The sequence below is a fragment of the Lonchura striata genome, chromosome 4 (genome assembly GCF_046129695.1).
Source record: "Lonchura striata isolate bLonStr1 chromosome 4, bLonStr1.mat, whole genome shotgun sequence".
NCBI lineage: Eukaryota > Metazoa > Chordata > Aves > Passeriformes > Estrildidae > Lonchura > Lonchura striata.
The window spans coordinates 46,953,160-46,974,198 of record NC_134606.1 but is presented as its reverse complement, the minus strand read 5'-3'; the positions used below and the strand labels follow the sequence as shown (position 1 = coordinate 46,974,198).

Sequence of the window (21,039 nt, the reverse complement as noted above, 5' to 3'; positions counted from 1 at the left end):
AGAAGTTGAGGTGTAATTTTTTTTTGACTCCTGGCATCGAGGGAGACAGAGGGCAGAGAGGGAAAGGGGTGCCCAAGGGGGAGCCTGCGGGGGAAGGCAAAGAGCACCCAAGGGGCCTCAGGGGAAAGTGGGAGATCCTTCCCTATGGAAGAGCAGAGGGCTGAGCTGGAGCCAGCTAAAGTGTTTGTGGGGAGGGGGTGGACATTAGCACTGGTGTTAACCAGGAGCTGGGCACTCAGCAACAAGAGCTGTGGGTGGAAATCTTGTGTCTTATGCCCTGGAGTTAGGTTGCAGGTTACTTGGCATACTGCTATTTTTTGTTTGGTTGGCTTTTTTTAGGGGAAATTAAGGGAAATTACCATTCTGCTGTCATTTGTATACACAAAGATCATTAAGGGTGAGTCTTTGGATGAAGCTGTTTCCACAGCCACCTCCTGCTCCTGCCTAATCCAGGTGAATTTTTTTGCAGTAGGTTTGTGGTACAAAGTGCATACATATGAGAATACAACACTTACTTTAGTCGGATAAAACAATCTGCTTAATGTTTACCCTGGTGCTGACTCAAGTAGTAATTGCTGTGTTGTCAGCTACTACTGAAGTGCAGGTCTTTCTGGTGATAAATTAATTAGATGGAAATCAGGGCAGTCTGCATCCGATATGATTCAGCTGTTAGTGTTTATAATGGAATAATTTTTCTTGGTTTTTTTTATTATATTTTTTATTATGTATCTTGTGCTAGCCTGGAAATAGCATTCCCTTCTAGTCAGGAAACTTTTGTTGTGGAGAAACAGCTTCTAATGATGTGGATAGGAAGAACAGTGAGGAGGTGGAGGGTGTCCAGAGAAGGGAAAGAGGCTGGGGAAGGGTCTGGAACACGGGTCCCGTGAGGAGCGGCTGAGGGATCTGGCGTTGTCTAGCCCTGGGGAAAGGGGGCTGAGGGGAGACCTTATCGCTCTCTACAACTACAGGAGGGTGTAGCCAAATGGGGGTAGACCTCTTCTCCCATTCAAACCGGTGACAGGATAAGAGGACACAGCCTTAAGCTGTGCCGGGAGAGGTTTGGGTTGATCACCGTGTTCACAGAGAGGGTGATTTGATACTGGAATGAGCTGCCCAGGGAGGTGGTGGAGTCACCGTCCCTGGAGGTGTTTAGTGGAAGACTGGATGTGCCACTTTGGCCGTGGTTCAGTCGACATGGTGGTGTTTGGTCTCGGAGGTCTTTCCAAGCTCACTGATACAGGGATTCTGTGAGCATGGAGGGCGGCAGCGGGAAGGCGAGCGCGGAGGGCAGCGCGGTGACCTCTGAGGCAAAGGACGGGCACTAGCGCAGCCTCGGCCGCCGGCCCAGCGCCAGCCGGGGGCTTGCGGGCGTTCCGGCAGTGCTGACCTTGTCCTTGCCCTGGCTCTTAAGCAAATCAGAGGTAGCGAAGGTGTAGGGGCCCATGCACCTCTCTCCCCGGCGAGCAGCTGGTTCGCGGCAGCCGGACCCGGCCGCCTTCCCCCGGGGCGGAGCGCGGCCCTCGCCCGGCCCCGCCCCGCCCCGCCCGGCCCCGCCGCTCGCTCCGCGCCTTCGCCATGGCCTTCGCCACCCGCCACTTCGTGCGCGCCGCCTCCTCCGACGCCGCCACGGCGGCCGCCAAGAAGCTGCTCATCAAGCATGTCACGATCATCGGCGGCGGCCTCATGGGCGCCGGCATCGCCCAGGTGAGCGCGGTGCGGCGGCCCGGGGCGGGGAGGCGCCATGGCGGCCGGGGCCCGGCGGGGCCGCGGGGCTTGGGGCGAGCCCTTCCCGGGCGGCTGCTCCTGCGGCCCCGCGGCTTGGCGCTCGCAGCTGGGCCCGGCCGTGGCGCTGCGCTCCCGCTGTCCCCGGGCGAGAAGGAGCGAGCGGTCTGCTGGCGGACCAGCGCTAATAAAGCCCACGGCTAAACATAACAATCTTCCTAGCGCTTCTCGGAATGTGCTACAGTCCGCGGTCGAACTCCTTCGCGCTTGCCTTTCCAGGCCGTGTTTGCGTGGGAGGCAGTGGCTGTGCCGGCTCGCCGCCGAGCTGGGACGCGCCCCTGCGCTCCGCGGCCGCGCTGCCGCGCGTTGGGGTTCCACTGCTGCCGAGGCGGGTACGGATATTGCTGCTCCGCTCCCCTCTGCTTGCTCAACTCGCACTTCTGCTGGCCCGCCCATCTTCAGGTCAGAGGTTTGGCGAGAAGAACCAAGGCCGACGGCTTAAATTGCTTAAGGTGGTTCTTACGACAATGCGTGGACTAATTGTAAACAGACAGTGGGTAATGATACATGGTTGGAATGAAGATTCTTGGTTGGAAAGATTCTTCTAACTTGGCAAGAGAGCAGATCAAGTGACATTTTAGACCAGCAGAATGCAGGAGCTAAAATGAGCATTTAGCTGTCAGTCATCTTCAGAATGATGAAGTGGTTAATTTTTAAATAGGACTTATTTTCCCAGAGTTTGATCTCAGCCCTTTAGCTTTTAAGTTCACCTTTAACTAGATAGCTTTAGGACATTAAATTGAAGAGTACTTTCAGTGATTGAAAATTTCAGCAGTTAGTTAATTCACAGAAAGAACCTGTTGTCCAGGATACCAGGGTAGCTCACAAACTTCACAAAGAATAAGGCGGGTAGGCAAACATCCAAGCAGAAACTGACAGTGAGGCTGTAGCTCTTGAATAGCAGTTCTCCATTTCAATGAATTAATAGGTTTGCTTCTCAGATCTAAAGATTTCTTACATTCCTGGCAAATCTCAAGCAGATCAAATACAGAGGCAATTTTTTTGGCTAAGAAAATAGTTGTTGTCTTTTCTGATTAAAACACTCCTCTGTATTGTAATACTAGAGCTTGAGGTTTCCACTGAAGAACCATCAAAGAGCAACTTAGAAAAAAGTTGTTCTTGTGTTTGAGGAAGATGCAGTCTGTGCAAAGCTTATAATTTTCCAGGTAAGTGTGCTGATCTTGTTCTGCTGGACTGCACATTTTCAGAGAGCAGCTTGTCAAGAGAAACATGTCTGGTATTTGACAGTAACAGGGGTTGCAGGCATCTACCACTGTTAAGGACCCAGGACTGTTTTGCTGACCATCTGCCTCCAATTTATCAATCCAAACGTATCTCAAAGCAGAGGTCATTATAACACTGAGTTGTGTCTCCCCTGTCCCTATTAATAAAACTGCTTTTCATCCCTTTTTGAGCACTTAAGAAATTGTGTCTCCTCTCCTCTTGGCTTTCTATACTGTCAGGTGAAACAAGCCTCTGCTAAAGTGTATGGCTGAAAGCCATAATTTTAGATTCTGCCCTGTGAAAAGCACTTCTGTGTGAAAAAAACATTAATTGACTTCCCATGCACTCTTAAGGTCATTGGATAGTAGAGTTTAGGCAAGTGTGTGATTGAGTTGCAAGGAAATGGTATGATCTTGTCTCATTTTCTTTCTCCCTGTCCATGTAGATATGGTGGGAAATGGAAGATGTTAATTTTTCTAGGATTTTTCACTGGCTGGTCAGTGACAGTGTCATAAATGGATCCTCAGTAAAGCACCTCTTAAAAGTGTGCTTGGTAATGATTTTTTATCTTCAGATGAAAAAGCACTGTTACAATTTATTTGGAACAGATGAAGTGTTACGAGTAGAAGTACAAGTTTGGTTTAAGTGATTTTTTTATGGAATGGCCATAGTGAAAATAAAAAACCAAGTTGGATAAAGAAATCTAGATCTACAGACTGACCCCTGGTTAGAGCTCTACTGCTGCTGTCCTGAGGCAGTCTAGCATCTCTTTATTTGCCGGGTTAGTGAGGCAAATTGGATGAGAGTATCACTGTGCTTTTCTTCATGAGATAGCTGTACTTTCCATTTCAGCTAGCTGTGTTGGAGTAGGTCTTTGGGTGCACGAGTCTTTAGTCATCAGATGCAAGGTTAAATGCAAGGTGAAAGATTGCAGAAGGGAAGCTCTGAAGTTGACTCACTTTAAAAACATCAGTGTTTTAATGTCTCTTTTACACAGTTACTAAATCACAACTCTGTTAGTTCAAGGATTCTGGAAGTGAAGATAGGCTGTTGCTAACAAGAAGAACATAAGGTAAAAGTGAAGTAACAGCAGCAGCTGATTTTTAATATGCTAGTACAGTGCAAGACAGTGAGGTTATGTGTTTGAAATTAATTGAAATACCAACCAAAAAGGCAATCCACTAGTGCTGTGTGTAGCTGAGCCAGTGTTTGCACCAAGTGCAGGGTAAGGAGACTTTGCAGCCATTCTTGTCTTTGTGGAATCCTGGAGTGGCAAACATTCACCCCTGCTCCCAGCTCCACTGTCACCTTCCTGTTGTTGCAAGGACATGCTCATGGCCTAACAGCAGAGCTGTGTCCTGGGGACACAGGGCTGGCCGTCCCCTGTGCCACCTGCTCAGCCTGCCAAGGTTCCAATTTTGGTTTCCACAGCCCTTTCTCCTTACAAGAGTCAAGGCTTGTTTCTTTCAAGACAGCTGTTTATTCTGTAGCCACAGCCACTGAATTTAGATGTCTTCAGACACAAGATTCTGCAGATAGTGTGAGGGAGAGATTTCTTTTTCCTTTTCCCTCAAGTTCTTTGAGACCTTTATCCCTTCAGCATCACCCAAACTGTATACAGGCTTTTATGATTTTTCTAGACAAATGCATTTAATTCACTGTATTTTAGCTCTCTTTTGCATAAATGAATGGTGTATTGTCTGCCAACACAAGTCAACATGGTTGATTGTTTTGTGACATTGATGTTGATTTTTTTTTTTTTAACTTCCAGGTTGCAGCAGCCAGTGGTCACACTGTGGTGTTAGTTGACCAGTCAGATGAAATCCTTAAAAAGTCTACAAAAGGAATTGAAGAGAGTTTGAAAAGAGTGATAAAGAAGAAATTTGCAGATAAGCCTGAGGTTGACACCTTCTTTATTCCTCTAGGAAAACTTGGAAGAATGAAAACTGCTATATTGAAATGATGATACTGCAGTTATGCATTATAGAGCATGTTATTATACTTGCTTAAAAAGAAAACTTTTCCCCCAGTGTGCTCAAGAACCTGGACTTTCAGTTTGGTTTTGTTTTGTTGTTTTGTTTTTTTCTTTTTTAATTTAGAGAGATTGAAAGATGTGCTACCTCATTTTCTTTCCTTAATAAACTTCAGCTTTAAGCTAAAGATTTTAACCAACTTGGCAATCTTTTAAAACAGATGCTAAGTGTGAAATGGAATAAAACTGTTCATCAGAACTTAAAAGCAAGCAGTCTTTGGGTGCTTACCTGTTTTTCCAAAAGCAAATAGTAACAAAATTGTCCTGATACTTGAGTAAGGAGTCTTTTTTTTTTTTCTCCTCCTAACACTTGGGTACAGGATTACTGCAAAGGAAATGAGAGTGCAAGTGGCACGTGTTAGATGTATAACTTTGTACTTGCATTGCTGAGTAACTCTTGCATACAGCAAACCACTGTGGTGCCGTTGCTTGCTTCTCTAAATTCTTCAGCAGATTGATTTCTTCTTTTGCTACGTATTATTATACATGTACAATGTATACTGATATTGATGACTGCAAGAAAAAGATGCAGCAGATGAAGGAAATAAAAAGAGCTTGTTTGCAGGAGTATGGCAGTGCCAGGATAAGTAGGGTATACATACAGAGTTATGGAGAGCCTTTTCATCAAAAAGAAAACTGTCCACATAATACTTGAACTTTTTGTATGAAATTGTATTCTACCATATGGGGTTTTTTCCATTTGTACTGCATCTTCCTTTACCCTTGGCTAAGAGTCTTGCATTTCTGTTTGATTTCTACCCTCACAAACAATGTCAACAGATTTACTAGTGAGGAAACATTTTTCCCCCACTTTTTCATTGAAACTGTAACTACTGATTGACCAACCAGGTAATTACTCAGACTCTCGTGCTGAAGGTTGGACTACAGCAAATGGTCTTCCTAAAAGAATGAATTTAAAGGTCTCCTATTTGCTTCAAAACAGATTTGATTGGCTAGGAAAATTTTGTCAGTGGAAAGCATTGTACCTCTACACACTTAGAACTTTCTCATTGATTTGGAAATATGGCAGACTGCCTGCATTTTGAAGGGGTCAAAACCACCAGAGAACATAAGGAGATTCTTGTGTAAATTAAATCACTGTAAATAGACATTACAGCTGTTTGAAAATATTTTAGGCTGGTGCTGAGTTTGTTAAGAAGACCTTGCAGAACCTCACAACAAGCACAGATGCAGCATCAGTGGTCCACAGCACGGATTTGGTGATAGAAGCCATTGTGGAGAACCTGGAAGTTAAAAATAAACTCTTCAAGACGCTGGATAAGTTTGCTCCAGAGTATGTTTATTTTTCCTATTACATTTTGAAATTTAGACTATTTCCTGTTTTTACACTCACAGCTAGTTCTCTGTTTTCTTAGCTGCTTTATTTAAGAACGAGTTTTGCTGTCTTAGACTAGCTTCAGACTACCATGTTGGTGTGGAATAGTATTTGTGCCAGGTGCATATGTTATAAACAATCTCAGGTGTGTTGCATTGTTTCATTTGCTTGTTGCATTGCTTCATTTGTTGTTCCAGGTGTGTTTAGTCATTAAGATTGCCTATCTACTTGGCAAGTTCAAATTTTAATCCAACTACAAGTGCAGAACAGTAGAATTAACCTGTTCCAGTGGACATGGGTTACAGTTGTGTTGCCATACTTAAATAGGGAATTGGGAGGATAAAGTATTTGTTTCCAGCACATCTGTCATGAACAAGTTTTAAGAAGTCTCAGTCATCTCAATAATGTCTTAAGTGAACTAACTTCACTTTGTATTACAAGACTTGGGAAACGGACATTGCTGTTATTGTGTGTGCTGTAAAAGGGTAAATAGTATTTTAGTAGGTACTCATTCAGTTACATAAAGTCCCTGGAAATATATTTGATATCTGTTGAAGCTACTGTTGAATTGTATCCAAACCCAAAAATGCTATTAAGGTGAGCATGCTGTCTCAGAAGTTTGAGCCTTGTAATTGAGTCAGGATTACAACACCTTGACTGCTTGTTGAGATTTTAACTAGTGCAGGTAAATCTGGAGGTATATTGACTGAGAGGTATTCTAGACTGTCTGACCTGTCAGATGGGAAAGCTGTGCTGTGAATATCATGTCAAGGGAGAAAAGAAATTGTCATTAGTTGACTTCAGCCTGGGGAGATTTTCAGTCTTTCTCCTACTGTCAGTAATTAAAGTTACCTGGTAATATTGAAAACAGTAAATGATCACAAGCAGCCATCTACTGAGCACAGGGTAACTTGCCATTAACCTGACACACAAAAGTAAGTAGATGCCTTCCACATTTATGAGAGAACCTTGTTTTGTTTGGTTTATATCTATTTTGTGCAAACAGACCATTGTTTGTCCAGGTATTTAATGAGCAAACTGGAGTGTACTAAATGGTAAACTGTCTAAAACCAGTCAGCAAGGAAATGTGGGCATGGGGACTTAGAGCCTCACCTAAAAATATGTACGCTTGGAACACCTGAGGCTATTTTTTGTAAGACTGAGCTGTTTGTCAGCATAGCTGCTGTAAAACATCAAATTTTACATCACAGTGTTAGAAGATACTGGGAGTTGTTCAAATATACTCCTGCCTGTTGTGAAAGGAATGATTTTGCAGGGTTGGGAAAAACGGCTAAGACAAGAAGCCTTTCTTTTTAATAGGGTGTTTGGAAGCTACTATAAACATAGAGATATTTTATGTGTAGGATAAAGGAAGGTTAAGTGGATGGCAAAACAAATGTGTTGCAGTGTAGAAAGTCTAAAGAAAAAAAGAAAAACTGGTAGAATAGTGAAACTTAGTAGCTAAGTGTTTAAAATATTAGCTTTGGATACAAAAGGTAATTTGTAACTGTGAGAGAGTATAGAGTTGCAGATGGTGTGCGTGGTGTGAGAAAGGACAGAAACCTGTAGTGAATGTTTTTCCATGTGCTGGAAGGAGGCAGTAGGCTTTACTCATCCCTCATGGTACTTTGCTGGAATGGAAAGCTCTTCCTCTCAGTGCAAGCATTCTACAGCCTTTTCTAAGTTCAAAATTTATAAACCTATTGTGTAGACTAACTGTTGTGTCAGCTCAGTAGGGGTGGTAGGCTTGTGGTTAATTGGTAACAAAGACAGGATTTATTCAAAGACAGCTTTGAGTCTCAGGAGGAGCTTTGCTTCTGAAGGGCTCTGAGCTCTTATGGCCCTCTGAAGTGTGGCTTACAAGGAAAGACCAGGATGCTGTGGAGGGATGACTTGGCTTCATTCAAATCTCAGGGCTTCCCACAGGGCTGGATGATAGTGGGTGTAAATATGTGGGGCTATGTATTACAGTTGTTCTGAAAAGATGATGAATTCTGTCTGCGAAATACAAGGTGTGTGAAACCCTGCATTTTTCTTCTTTTGTGATGTATTTCATGTCTCATACATTTCCTCAACATGTACTTGTTCATCTCCCATTTTTGCCATATGAAGCTATCTCCATGGAAGAGAAATAAGTCTAGGAACCACAGAAAACTTAAATATTACATTGAAAAAGCATAGCACAATTAACTTCATTTATTTTCTTATAAAGTAACTATAATTTCTCTAAAAGTGGCTCTAAACATGGAGGGGGTGGGAAAGCTATTCTTTTATTGAGAGAAGTTGTATTTGTGAGTGGGGAGACAATTTCTCCGAAGTGTTCAAATCAAATGTAATAATAAGCCAGCAGCATTTGGCAGTCCCAGCTGCACCTTGGAAAGTCAGGGTATTCCTCATTTGGGTAACTGTCCAGGTGAAACTGGATGCTGTTTCTTGGGTGCCATTAACCTGAGAACATACTGGTTTATGTTCTTGGAACTTTGCAAAAATTTATGTTCTTGGAGCTTTGCGAAATGTGGAAGGCAGAATTGCAAATTCTATTCCTTTCAGTATTAAACTCACCATATTTGGTATTTATTACTGCGTTACATGGTCATCATCCTTGGAGCAGAGTAAAGCATTGCTACCTACTCTTTAGTTCTGTTTTCCTTTTCTTGAATGGTGTTAGTCTTGCATTTCCATTTTGAAAAAGGTTAGGCTAGGATTTTTGTAGATGCTGCAGCACTTTTCCAAACAGGTGTCGTAAGGAGTATGACAAAAGAACTTTTGTATATCCACTTTAAGAACTTTTCTGTCCTTGATTTCTGTTTTTTTCTGGGACGTTGGAAATGTCCATCAATATGCCTTGGTCTAGGATTTGCCTTTAGATGTGGAAACTCAGCTTGGACCTGACCAGTGTTTTTCAGCTGTTCACTGTGTTAAAATGAATCTGTTATAAAACTGTTTAAAAAATAGTATTATTCAGCGTTTGTTGTGTAAGGCAGCTGGACTGTAGGAGTTGGATTTATTGGAAATATTTATTAACATTTCTCTTGTGTTGGGCTCTGCTTTTGGCGCCTTTCCCTGAGCCACTAGATGGCACCAAGAGAAAGCACTCTGTGCTGGTAAAGCCATTTCCCAAAGCCTTCCAATCCTGCTGTCACCTGAAGCGTGGATTGTGTCATTCTGAGTCACAGAGGCATGAAAATTCTCTTCTAAACTCAACTGAAATTAATTGCTTTGTCAGAGAAGAATTTGTAACTAAAATGCATTTGTTCACAGTGCAAATCCAATAGTTTTCTTTTTTCCAAGGCTTTCTAATGTGTGGGCTATAGAAGAGGTACTGAGGTAAAGTCTCTTAAGTGAACTCAAATAGAAAGCTAGCAATGATTATATTTCACAAATCAATGTGCTTCTTTTTTATATAAATATTTTAATTTTTATATATAGTGGCAAATTTTCAGTGAGACTTTTATATGCACTGACCTTGCACAGTCAAAACTATGAAATGCAGAATGCTCCTTTTAGTACATCACTTCAGAACAGTATAAGGCCACTTTATGGTGGAGACATACTAAAAGAATATTTGTAAGAATAGTAAACAGTAATTTTCAGGATTTTTTATTTCCTCCACTATAACAAAAAGAAAACATCATTAAAAATGGAAAACAAAGTGGATATTTTTGTTTTGAGATGTTTTCTTTAATGCCAGTATAAAATGTCGCCATGACTTGGACATAACTTTTCTAAAAAGTAAGTAAAAAGTACTTTTCTAAAAAGTAAAAGTCTGTTTACAACAGAGCTTTTCTAAAAGCTCTGTTGTGAAGCTCAGTTACATATTGGGACAATGTAAGCAAAATATCAAGATAGATAAACATTTCCTGAGCCCAGTAGGATAACTTTTTGAAGGGATAGTAGGATGCAGCCCAAAATGAAAGGTAGGTTTTAATTTCCAATTTAGTTTCTGATTTGAAGAAAAAGCCATTTCTCTAAGTTTTTGGTGTGATAGCAGGGCTGTTGAGGTTTTGAGATATTTCTGGGAAGAAAAACCCAAACAAACAAAAAACTGAAACCATTATAAGTTGCAGTTAGTAAATCTGGTTTATGAATGGAAAAGGACTTCATATATGTCTTAAAATTCTTGGCATTTTGTGTATCCTTTGCAGTGTCCTATGCATGGCAGGTCTCAAAATTTTTTTTTTTTTTTTTTTCCCATCAAATCTTTGCTCTAGTGGTAGGTTTGCTCATCATGTCTATCACTGATAATTTTAAAACAAAGTAGATTGCAAATTTTCTGTAAGACTCCAAAGTGCATTTTTGATGTGGCATATGATTGGGTTTCAGTAAATGTGTAAATGTGTTTAACAACAAATAAAGATACCCTCAGGTTTCCAGGATTGCTGAAGGAATTACCTAGAATATATTTGGGGAGTGAAATAAAATTTTCTACTTGCACAGTCCTTTCTTCTAGCCCTAATAAAAGTGTTCAATATTATTTCTCAAGAATCAGAAACTCACATGGTTTTTGCAGTGGTTATTTAATCATTGCTGTGCTTAGAGCTCAGCAAAAGGACTGTGATAAACTGCAGGGATATTTCTGAGAATTACTGGATGGTTAGCCAATGGATGTCTGTTTATGTGTAGTGCCTCAGTCTCCTGCTGTCCTTTATGCAGTCTGTATATTTCTTATTTCTAGGCATACAATATTTGCAAGCAACACTTCATCCTTGCAAATCACAAAGATGGCAAATGCAACCACCAGGCAGGACCGATTTGGTGGTCTCCATTTCTTCAATCCTGTGCCTATGATGAAGCTTGTGGAGGTGAGTGTCTTATGAGCACACCTTACAGGGGCTGCTATCATCATGTTCCACATAGTAGCAACTGCAGCCCAGCAGTGCAATTGTCAGCAGTGGGATTTCAGTTAGATTGACAGAGCAGATCTCTGTTTGCAGCCGTTCTGATATGGAATTTGCTACCTCTAGTGATTAGGGGGTGCTGCAGTCTCTGTTGAGTGGCAGGTTTAAGAGACAGAGTAACTCCTTCAATCTCAAGGTTTCTGAGTTCTCCACTGAACTGCCAACAGAGGTGCTGTTTATAGTCATCATTTCAAGCAGGGAGGCTTATTCATAAGAATTGCTGATGCCAGTGTAGAAATAAATAGAAAATGTCAGGAGATTAAATCTTATTGCCTTGTCACTTTTGAAACAAAGTCATGTTTGTTTCAATATTTCCAGCATTACAGGGTGGGGAAGAGGGGCTGGAAATCTGACCAGAGGAAAAGGATCTGGGAGTGCTGGCTGATAGCTGCTGAACATGAGCCAGTGTGTGCCTAGGTGGTGGCCAAGAAGGCTAATGCCATCCTGCCTTGTGTCAAAAATAGTGTAGCCAGCAGGACCAGGGCCTTGACTGTCCCCCTGTACTTGAATGCTGTGTCCAGTTCTGGGCCTTTCACTACAAGAAAGACATTGAGGTGCTGGAGTGTGTCCAGAGAAAGGAAGCACAGCTGGCAAAGAGTCTAGAGAGTAACTCACATGAGGAGCAGCTGAGGGAGCTGGGATTGTTTAGCTTGAGAAAAGGAGGCCAAGGAGAAACCTTATCACGTGCTAAAATTACCTGAGAGAAGGTTGTAGTGAGGTGGAATAGCTGCTAGAACTTGTTATATCAGGAACTATGGCTGTTTAAATGGGTCTCTAGATTGATGTCTTTGTGTTTCCCAAGACAAGAGACTATGAAGCTTTTAAAGTTGTTTTGATACACTATAATCTCTTAAGTGTGTTTTCAAAGAATGGTTCATTTTACCATCCTTCCATAGTAGCTGAGTGGGAAAGTGTCTTAAAGAAATACAATATTTCAAAATGCTATATCTGTATGTAAAATAGTGTTCTGTGTCTCTTACATATCTACACGTTGAAGCTGGTTTTCTGCAAAATATTTTGTGAATTTCTGGAAGAGTGTTCTGGATTGCATTGCTGTAATAGGGAAATGGGAAAGATTCTGCTCAGAAATATGCTTATGATCTCTCTACCTTTCCTGTACCCAGGTCATCAAGACTCCAATGACCAGCCAAAAGACTTTTGAATCACTTGTGGATTTCAGTAAAGCAGTAGGAAAGAGTCCTGTCAGTTGCAAGGTGAGTACATTTTGACAGTATAGTGTTCAGAGTGCCTGTCCTTGTAGACTGCTAATTTTAAGGTGGTAGATTTTAGTAGATGTCTGAGCACTTCAAAAAATCCAGGCTACTTCTTGTCCAGTTTGTCTTCGTAATTAAAAGCAATCCGACAAAGAAAACACCCACATTTACCACAAATTCTTCAAAGTCCAGTGACTCTAGACTCTGGAGCAGCAAAACTCACAGGTATCAGAACTTACTGTTATGGAATCTCTTTTTCAAGTCCTGCAGAAGCATGGACTGGAGAGCTTAAGCAGGAGCTCATCTTTAGCCATGCCAGAGACAAATCTGCTGCCTCTTGCACTGTGAGGCAGTTGGCTGAATTTTCCATGGTGTGTGCTCATTGCAAGTTTTTCTTAAGACTGCAGTAACAAGACACATATTAATCTTTGCTTCTTCTCAGCTTTGGATTTTTTCCTCTAGAGAAACGCCTTACTTCGAAAGCTCACTTTTCCTGAATCCATTAAGTTGTGGTCTGGATAGCTTTATGCAACCTACTGCTTTGGGTTTCACAGCCCCCAGGAGACAGCTGATAATAAAAAGAAGGGCCTGCAATCTGGTAGTTACCGGATTAATTAATTCAGCTTCTGGATGCTGGACTCTAATTCTGGCTATGTTCTCTAACTTCTGGCTAAATTGTTCTGTGGTCTTAGTTGATTTTTTTCCTATTTCTGTCACAGTTTAGTACTATGCAATGTGTAGAATATAGGATGAATTGTTATAAATTATCTTGGATAGAGAATAATGCAGTATTCACGCCTGAACTTTTTTTTTTTAATCCCTGCTTATAGGGGAAACGTTGCTTGGGGTTCTCTGGATTAAATATTGATATAAAGTGGAATGAATAATAAACATCTGAAAGAATAGTAATATACAAAAAAATATTGTATTTGCAAAACTCTTGTGTTTGATTGTGCTTTTGATTATGCTTGTGCAAAATAAGTTTTGTATTCATTTGTTACCCTCTGACAGTATGTGTCTTATCTTTTCATTCTCAGTGTTGATGTTTGCTGTTAAAACTATCCTAACTTTCAGAAGTATGGATCACCAGGGAGCAGTGGGGGAGAAGCAGACTATTTAGTCAAGAGTGCTTCTGGTAGCGGACACACACACAAAAAAATGTTCTAGGGAGAAATGCTTTTTTCCTCACCTTCAGGAAATCATATCATTAGACTCTTGATAAGAAAAGACTAGCCATATTAAATTGTTTTAAGATTAATTGCTTTGGCTTGTAGTAGTCTTATTATTTTCAGTCATGATGATTGTTTATATGCCATTCCTTGTTTGAATTTCACCATGTTTTATGCTTTAATACTGAGCAGATAAATGAGATGAAAAATACAGTTCAGAAAGTATCTTAAGTAATGATACAATAAGTGTCTTCATCCACTTGTTTTATTTGTCGCATAGCATTGAGTGTAGTTCTGGTAAAGTGTGTTTACTTAGAATCCCTTTTTTCTTTTTCGTAGGATACTCCAGGGTTTATTGTAAATCGTCTCCTGGTGCCATATATGATGGAAGCTGTTCGTCTTTTTGAGAGAGGTACTTGGTGGGATATTGACTTCAAGGGATGTTGGCATATAATACCACTAAATGTTATATTGCTTCAGAAGAGCCGTGGGATTCCCTCAAAATTTTCAGACATTAAAGACTGGAAACCAATAGAGAGTGTTAAATATGAGCCAACATGTGTAGCTGGAAAGGCTTTGCCTTCACTTTGAAATGTCAGGTTATGCAGAGTTGGAAGGAAATGGTGTGTGAAATTCCTGGTGGTGGAAAATGTTTCTGGCTTGGAGGTGACAAGGTGAGTGTAGTGCCATTGTAAAAATATTCATTGCCTGCTAGTCAGGAACTTTTCTCTCTCTGTCCCAGGAGACATTGATAAAAGTGATTGACCGTCCCATAATGGGACCATTAGTAAAGTTCTCCTGAGTTTGCTTATATGAGGCTTGTGAAATAAACCAAGGTAAGTGGTGTAATAGTGTCACACTACGAATCTGGCACTGAAGTGATTTGAGCTCAGCAACTGCCACATAAAATTTCCTGTTCCCCTTCTGTGTTGATTTTTAGACATGGGTTCTTCAGGAATGTCAGTCTCACTGCTGGACTCTTTCACATTAATATGTAGGTAAAAATAATTATGAATCCCCAAAGGACCACTGAATTTTTCAAAGCATTGGTGCTTGTTTTGAAAAGAAGCCAATAATGAATGTAGTGGGTAAAGATGAAATTACAGACTATAATTGCTTTTATTTCAAGTTCTCTGCTTGTAGCTCTGTGTTACTCAGAATGTCATTTGAAACATTTTGTTTTTGAAATCACTGCCTTTTTACAAATGAAAGCACTCCATTTCAGGATTCCACAAAGTATGCTTTAAATATTAAAAATTTCTTTTAAAGCACATGGAAGGGATGGTTTGATTAAAAATAAAAAAGGAAATAAAACAACGCTACTTGTTTATCCATCAACAGATGTATACCTAATTACATCTCAAAGGGAGAGAAGAGTAAAATTAGTGACTTGAAAGGCAAAGGCATAAATATGAGGGGGCATTATTCTTTTTTAAAAAGTCACAGTTTTGAATAAAGTGTATGGGAGTTTCAGTGTGTTTAAAATAGGTGCCTTTGTTAAGTGACATGTATCATTGTGTATATTTCAGAAGACCACAGAACTTTTAATTAAATGCAGAAGAAAACAGTTACTGAGTTTGTATGTTAAAACTGACTGCTTTTGCCTAAGCAAAAAGAATAAAGAATAAATCAAAAAGCAAAAAGCAAAAAGAATAAAGAATAAATCAAAATACTCTTTTGCTTAGGCAAAAGAGTATTTTGATTTATTCTTTATTCTTTTTGTATTTTCTCACACAGTATGATATTTCCAAAATTGCTAAAGTTAATTTGTGACTTTCTAACTCTAATGAAATCTATTTAAAAAGCTAGTTGATATATTGGGAAGGTTGATGGCTGTCTTTTAATTCATATGTTCCTGTGAATCAGGTTAAATTTCTATCATATCCTTCATGTTTATTCTCAGAGTAGACACTTGAGTAGACACTTGAGCCAGATTGACATCTACATTAAATGAAGTAGTGTCTCTCCCCAAGCACTGAAATGCCATGTTATTGGCCTAGTCCTTGCATTTTTATTTATACAAAATCTCATTCTGTTAAACGTGCACTTGTGCATAAGCAATATAGCTTAATATATTAACAATTACTTAAATGGGGCATATTAATGTATAGTGGTCTGTACTGCTATGTCCTTAGTGGAAAAACTAAAAAGCAGTCAGCTAAGTTTCTATGAAAGTCTGCTTTATACTAGGAGAGACTAGAATGAACTAGGGATATAGCCCTTGTTTGCCCTTTTACTGCTTTTTATGGTGTTGTAATTAAACTGTCACATGGCCAAGTCCCAGGTTTGATAAAGTGTTGAGAGAACAAGTCTGTATACCTGCATCAGCTACAAATGAGCTGAGGATTTAGCTGTGTTTGAATGTGGGGAACTGAAATTATGTTAGAATTAGGTAAGACTACTCTCTGCAGCTTCTCAGAATTAAAATGTAGCTTTAAAAAACATTGTCAGCTTTAAAGAGTAAAAGGAGTTATATATAAATTATTAGTTCATACAGAATTGTCACTGAAGTTACCTTTACCAGAGATTTTGTAATTTTATTTCTAGGGTTCTCTGATCTTGGTGTATAAATTGCACAAGCTGTGTCTGCCAAGCTGCCGGACACCGTGCATGCTTGTACTCATTGAGCACGGAGGTTACTTAGCAAGTACCTCTGGGGTTTGTATAACTTCATCCTTTTTGTAGCATCTGCAGAGATGCTACACTGCCTTTCTCAAAATATGAGTTACAGGTGTGCAGTAGAGGCGCGTCTGCTTTGATGACAGTCTAAAATATGTATTCCCAGCTAAAGAATGAGGTTAAAGTTAACTGTGACAATGTGGCAGTGCAGGATTTGTGTTTTTATAGGTGCAGACTGAAGTAGAAGTAACAGATTTCTGATAATTTTGATTATTTCTTTTTAAATAATTTCAGAATTCATGAATTCAACTGCACCTGCACAGTCATTTCAGGTCTCTCTGGTCTGCCATCTCTGATTCCAACAGATATCCTCTGGTGATAGTACTGTAGCTAAGCATGTTACTCAGATGCTTCTGCTCCCTCTCTATGCCTGCCTTACCCATGAGCTGGATATCATTTGTGTTCTGGCAACTGTAGTGTAAGGGTAGCTCTGTCCTGTGCATTGTTCAAAAGCTGCTGCTGATCTCATGAAGCTGAAATGGAGTTGTTTCCTTACTTACCTTTTTCTGCTGCCTCTTGTTTCTTCATAGTGACCAGTTGTTCCTGTAGTTGTTCTGATATTCTGATAGGGTCACCATGGTAGCTGTGGCTCCATCAGCAGTGCAGTGCTCTGTATTGAAATGCAAGAGGAAACCAGGAAAATGGAAAGCAGGCCTGCAGGGCTTGCTTTTTTTCTTTTTTTTTTTTTTTTGTGGGATGTTCAGCTTTATGCTCCAGCATCTGTATGCTGACTTCAGTTCTTTTGGCTGTGAAACATGCAGAGATTTCTGTGAAGAGCTGCACCAGGGTGAAATAACACCCTGTTAATTATTTATAAGTGGTGCCAAGGAGATGCAGAATCTTCTCTGTTCATCAAACTGTCAATCTTTTCTCTAGGAGATGCATCAAAGGAAGATATTGATGTTGCTATGAAGCTTGGGGCTGGCTATCCCATGGGTCCATTTGAACTGCTGGACTATGTTGGGTTGGATACCAGTAAATACATTATAGATGGTATTGCATGCTTCTTTTATTCTGTTTTTCTACTTTCTAGCTAAATTGTAGATGTTTTAATGCAAATGTGACTCTTAATTATTTAAACTGAATGTTTATGGTATAGCCTTTGAACTGTTGAGGAGAAAGGAGTTAGAATTCAGCTCAGAATGCTGTGTGAGTACAGCATTTGTACTGCATGTCTATACCCTTTGTACATGGGGACAGAACAGTGGTGGCTTTGCTGAATTCATCAAGTGCTATTGGAAAATAGTAATGGTATTAACATTAATGGTACTTCATATAACTAAAAAGAATCAATGGGAAGAGTGGCATGTACTGGAGGTGAAGAATTCTATGAGAAACAACAAATGTTGAGACTTCCTATCCTTTTTCTAGCAGCCATATTTTCATTCTTAATCAACAGGAAACCCAGTAAATATCTCAAAAGATGTAAGTGAACCATCTCCCTGTCACTTCAGTTAATAAGTGGGTGAATGTCAATACAGTAACAAAAACATACATAATTGGTGATGGCTTGTTGATGGTTGTTGTGTTCTTTTTAAGGAGCAGCTTAAACATTCTCTGAGGCAAAATGTCACTTTGATGATGGCATTTACACTGGAACCTCTTTTGTTCTTAGTCTGTACTGTGGAGTAGTCTTTTATTGTTCTAAGTAACCCTGTGTTTCACAGGTAGAAATTCAACTTGGAATTTCTTTGCACTTGAATTTCTTTTCAGCAGAGCCTTTATTTTATTTCCTTGTACTTAACTATTTTTCAAAAGTTCTTCTCCTTAATTGTTTTAAAAAATCCTCAATTGTGGAGATTATAAGGTGTTTGGAGTACTCTGAGCCTGGAGACTAATTCTTAAATTTGTGCATAATCATCAATACTGACCTGGGCTTCATGAAGCTGTACTGCAGGGTCATAGAGAGCCTAGAATAGCTTCCAGTTCTTCTTCAATTTTCTGACCTTTGAATATTTTTCTAAGGAGATGTAGATCTCTTTTATCTTTGCACCTAAACAGAAATGTTACTAATTCATCCAATTCCCTTCCTTTCCAGGATGGCATTCATTAGAGCCCAACAATCCTCTTTTTGCACCCAGCCCACTCCTGAATAAACTGGTAGAAGAAAAGAAGTTGGGTAAAAAGACTGGAGAAGGATTTTACAAATACAAATGAACTCCAGACCTCAAGAGGTGTTAAACTATCTGTATATGCTATTCAGCATTGCCATAATACAGGCGTTTAAACCTTCCCAAGGGTGGCACAAGCATTTAGAACATTAACTCACTTGTGATCTGAGTGATTGCACTAGTTAACTATGGTCAAAGCTTGATTTGGTAGATTGTTTCTTTCTTGTAATTCCAAAAAGCTTTCAATGTACAGTGCCTTTATGAAATGTTGATTTTTCTCAGGTGCAGTACAGAATGACAAGTGAATTTATGTATTTGAAACGTTATTATATTGATGGGGAAAATCCTAAAAATAACCTCACTTTCTTAAAAATAAAATTTTCAACAATTTTGTATTGAGTGTGAGGGCTTGCAGTTGTGTCTTGGATGGAGCCCACAGGGTGGCAGTCTCTTCCCACACTGGCAAATGCAGCTTGGAAAGGCAGTGGGTCGTTTTGTTAGGATTTTTCTTAAGTGCACCACTAGTCTGTAGATGTAAATTACAGTGCCTTGAACAATAATGTTTTGAAGGACGTATTTAAAAATAAATAAAGAATCTCAGAATGGCAGGCTGCTCCCCAAATAGAAAGTTCCCAGTAAAGCATTTAAAAACAGATCTCATGATTTGCATTGGGGTTTTCTAGCATTTTCAAATAGTGGTTGAGGGCATACTTTTGCTAGGCACTGTAGAAACATAATGAAGATTTCTAGTGTTTTTCTGGTCTCAGAGGCATAAGTTAGGATGCTGGTGAAATCTTCTGAATGTTTTCTAGAGTCCTGTAAATTTGCTGTACTTAAAGTGTCATTTCTTACACCATACACTACTGTGATATCATTGGAATTTTGTGCTGTGTAAACAAATAAGTGTGTCTGTCTGTGTGAAGCACATTCTGTTTTGCAACTTCATTTCCTTGGCACTTAGCAGAACTGAATTTGTCCATAGTGGGAGTGCATAAAATCCTGTCTTTTCTCCAGGTATTGCAGAGCAAGTGGGCATGAGCATTGGTGTTCCAGTTCAACTCAGTAGTAATGTTCCTGTACTTTCTGTACTTGGTGCTTATAGATATATTTTATTACAGAAATTATGAGTAGTTATTTAATGCCAAGTTGCCTCTTTCTCTCTCCTCCATCATCTAATTCAGATTGCATATAAAGAAACTGAGTGCTGACACAGTTAGTTTCCTGGCACATGAAATTTTACTCTCTACTCAAAGAAATCTTTGAGTAGAGAGTAAAATTTTTGGTTTATTGGATCCTGGTCCTTAATTACATATAATCTAATTTTGAACCACTTGCCTTGAAAGAAGAGTTAAAGGAAAGAAACGCTACTATAAACAGCCTCTTTTCTTTACTAATAATTATTAAACTGACTTCGTTTTACTGGAATACAATCCACTTCTTACATATGAAGTCTGTTTCACTGAAGGTTCTTAATGCTTGTAGCTCAGTTTAGTGGATTTTAAATACTGTGGGGTGAAGTTAGCTTCAGTACTACTGTTTTCAGTAGTAATGAAAAATGGGAATGTGTATGACTCTCATCTTAAAAAATGCTATGTATTTTTTACAAAAAACATTTAGGTAGAGGTAATTTGCTACTGCTCCCTTTACTTGGACAACAATCTTTAATTTGGAAAAGGGAAGTTTTATAGCAAGGCATAGGCTGTTTAATGTTAAATGTGCAAAATATTTTTCACTAGTAAATGTGATATTTTATAAAAATAAACTTTCTCTAAAACAGTGTTTTCCTTTCAAGAGCTCTAACAAGTACAGTATGTGTATATGTAATAAATAGGGGCATTTTTGAGTTGGACTTGCTATTTGAGATTTCCTTTTTTTTTAGCAGAATAGGTCCTGTGGAGGTACCTTAATGGCGGGTGGGGATAGTTTATTTTATCAGCATGTGGAGGGAGTACTGTGCCAGGATGAGTAGAGATGAGGTAAAGGGTGAAAACTTCAAATGCTCCCTCTTAAATCTAGATCAGAATGGTGAGTGGTAATTGAATGACTGTAGTTATTGAAACAAGGTAAACCTTTTCTTTTGCTCCTCAGTGGGTAGTCATGGAGAATGTAAAAGTCCCTTTTAAGAGAGGAAAATTAGGAAATTAGCCAGAAGTAGGATATTAAATAGTCACTCCTGAATTTTACAATAATTTCTACAGCTTTGATAGTTTAAAGATTCTAGAGAGCATAAAGAATATGTAATGAAATAAAGGAATTGTCTGTTGCCACCTTTTCCTCAGTAAAGATTATTTCCCATCCCTTGCTGTGGCTGTGACTTGAAGCAGAGGTACATGAGCCACCTTGCATTGCACACAGTGTGGATGAAGGGGAATCTCCTGCTGGTCAATACCTCAGACTAGCATGTGGTACATTAGACCTGCTCTCACCATTTAGCTCTCCTTGAATTTTTATTAATAGTGGAAAAGAGATTGTGAAAAAAAAATGAAGGCTAGAAGAGAAAGGAGAGAAGTGTGTTTGGTTTCCCTCACTGCCTACTTTTAAAACCTTTAGTCTTTATTATCCTTTCTGTCAGCAGGCCTCACAGATTTAGAGCA

General features: G+C 39.7%; 1 protein-coding gene across 1 annotated transcript; it reads left to right on the top strand.

Annotated features, from left to right (window-relative positions):
* The first annotated feature begins 1,542 nt into the window (after positions 1-1,542).
* Positions 1,543-20,236, top strand: HADH (hydroxyacyl-CoA dehydrogenase). Its single transcript, XM_021525494.2, has 8 exons — positions 1,543-1,704; positions 4,778-4,906; positions 6,175-6,332; positions 11,050-11,176; positions 12,397-12,486; positions 13,995-14,067; positions 17,211-17,327; positions 18,373-20,236. The coding sequence occupies exons 1-8, from the start codon at positions 1,576-1,578 to the stop codon at positions 18,489-18,491; spliced, it is 942 nt and encodes a 313-aa protein (XP_021381169.1). The 5' UTR covers positions 1,543-1,575; the 3' UTR covers positions 18,492-20,236.
* The last annotated feature ends 803 nt before the right edge of the window (positions 20,237-21,039 follow it).

Bases quoted from the DNA above. Each gene is read 5' to 3' on its own strand.
- HADH (XM_021525494.2), top strand. From the start codon at position 1,576: ATGGCCTTCGCCACCCGCCACTTCGTGCGCGCCGCCTCCTCCGACGCC. The intron at 11,177-12,396 runs GTGAGTGTCTTA...TCCTGTACCCAG, and splicing joins CTATGATGAAGCTTGTGGAG to GTCATCAAGACTCCAATGAC. The intron at 12,487-13,994 runs GTGAGTACATTT...TCTTTTTCGTAG, and splicing joins AGAGTCCTGTCAGTTGCAAG to GATACTCCAGGGTTTATTGT.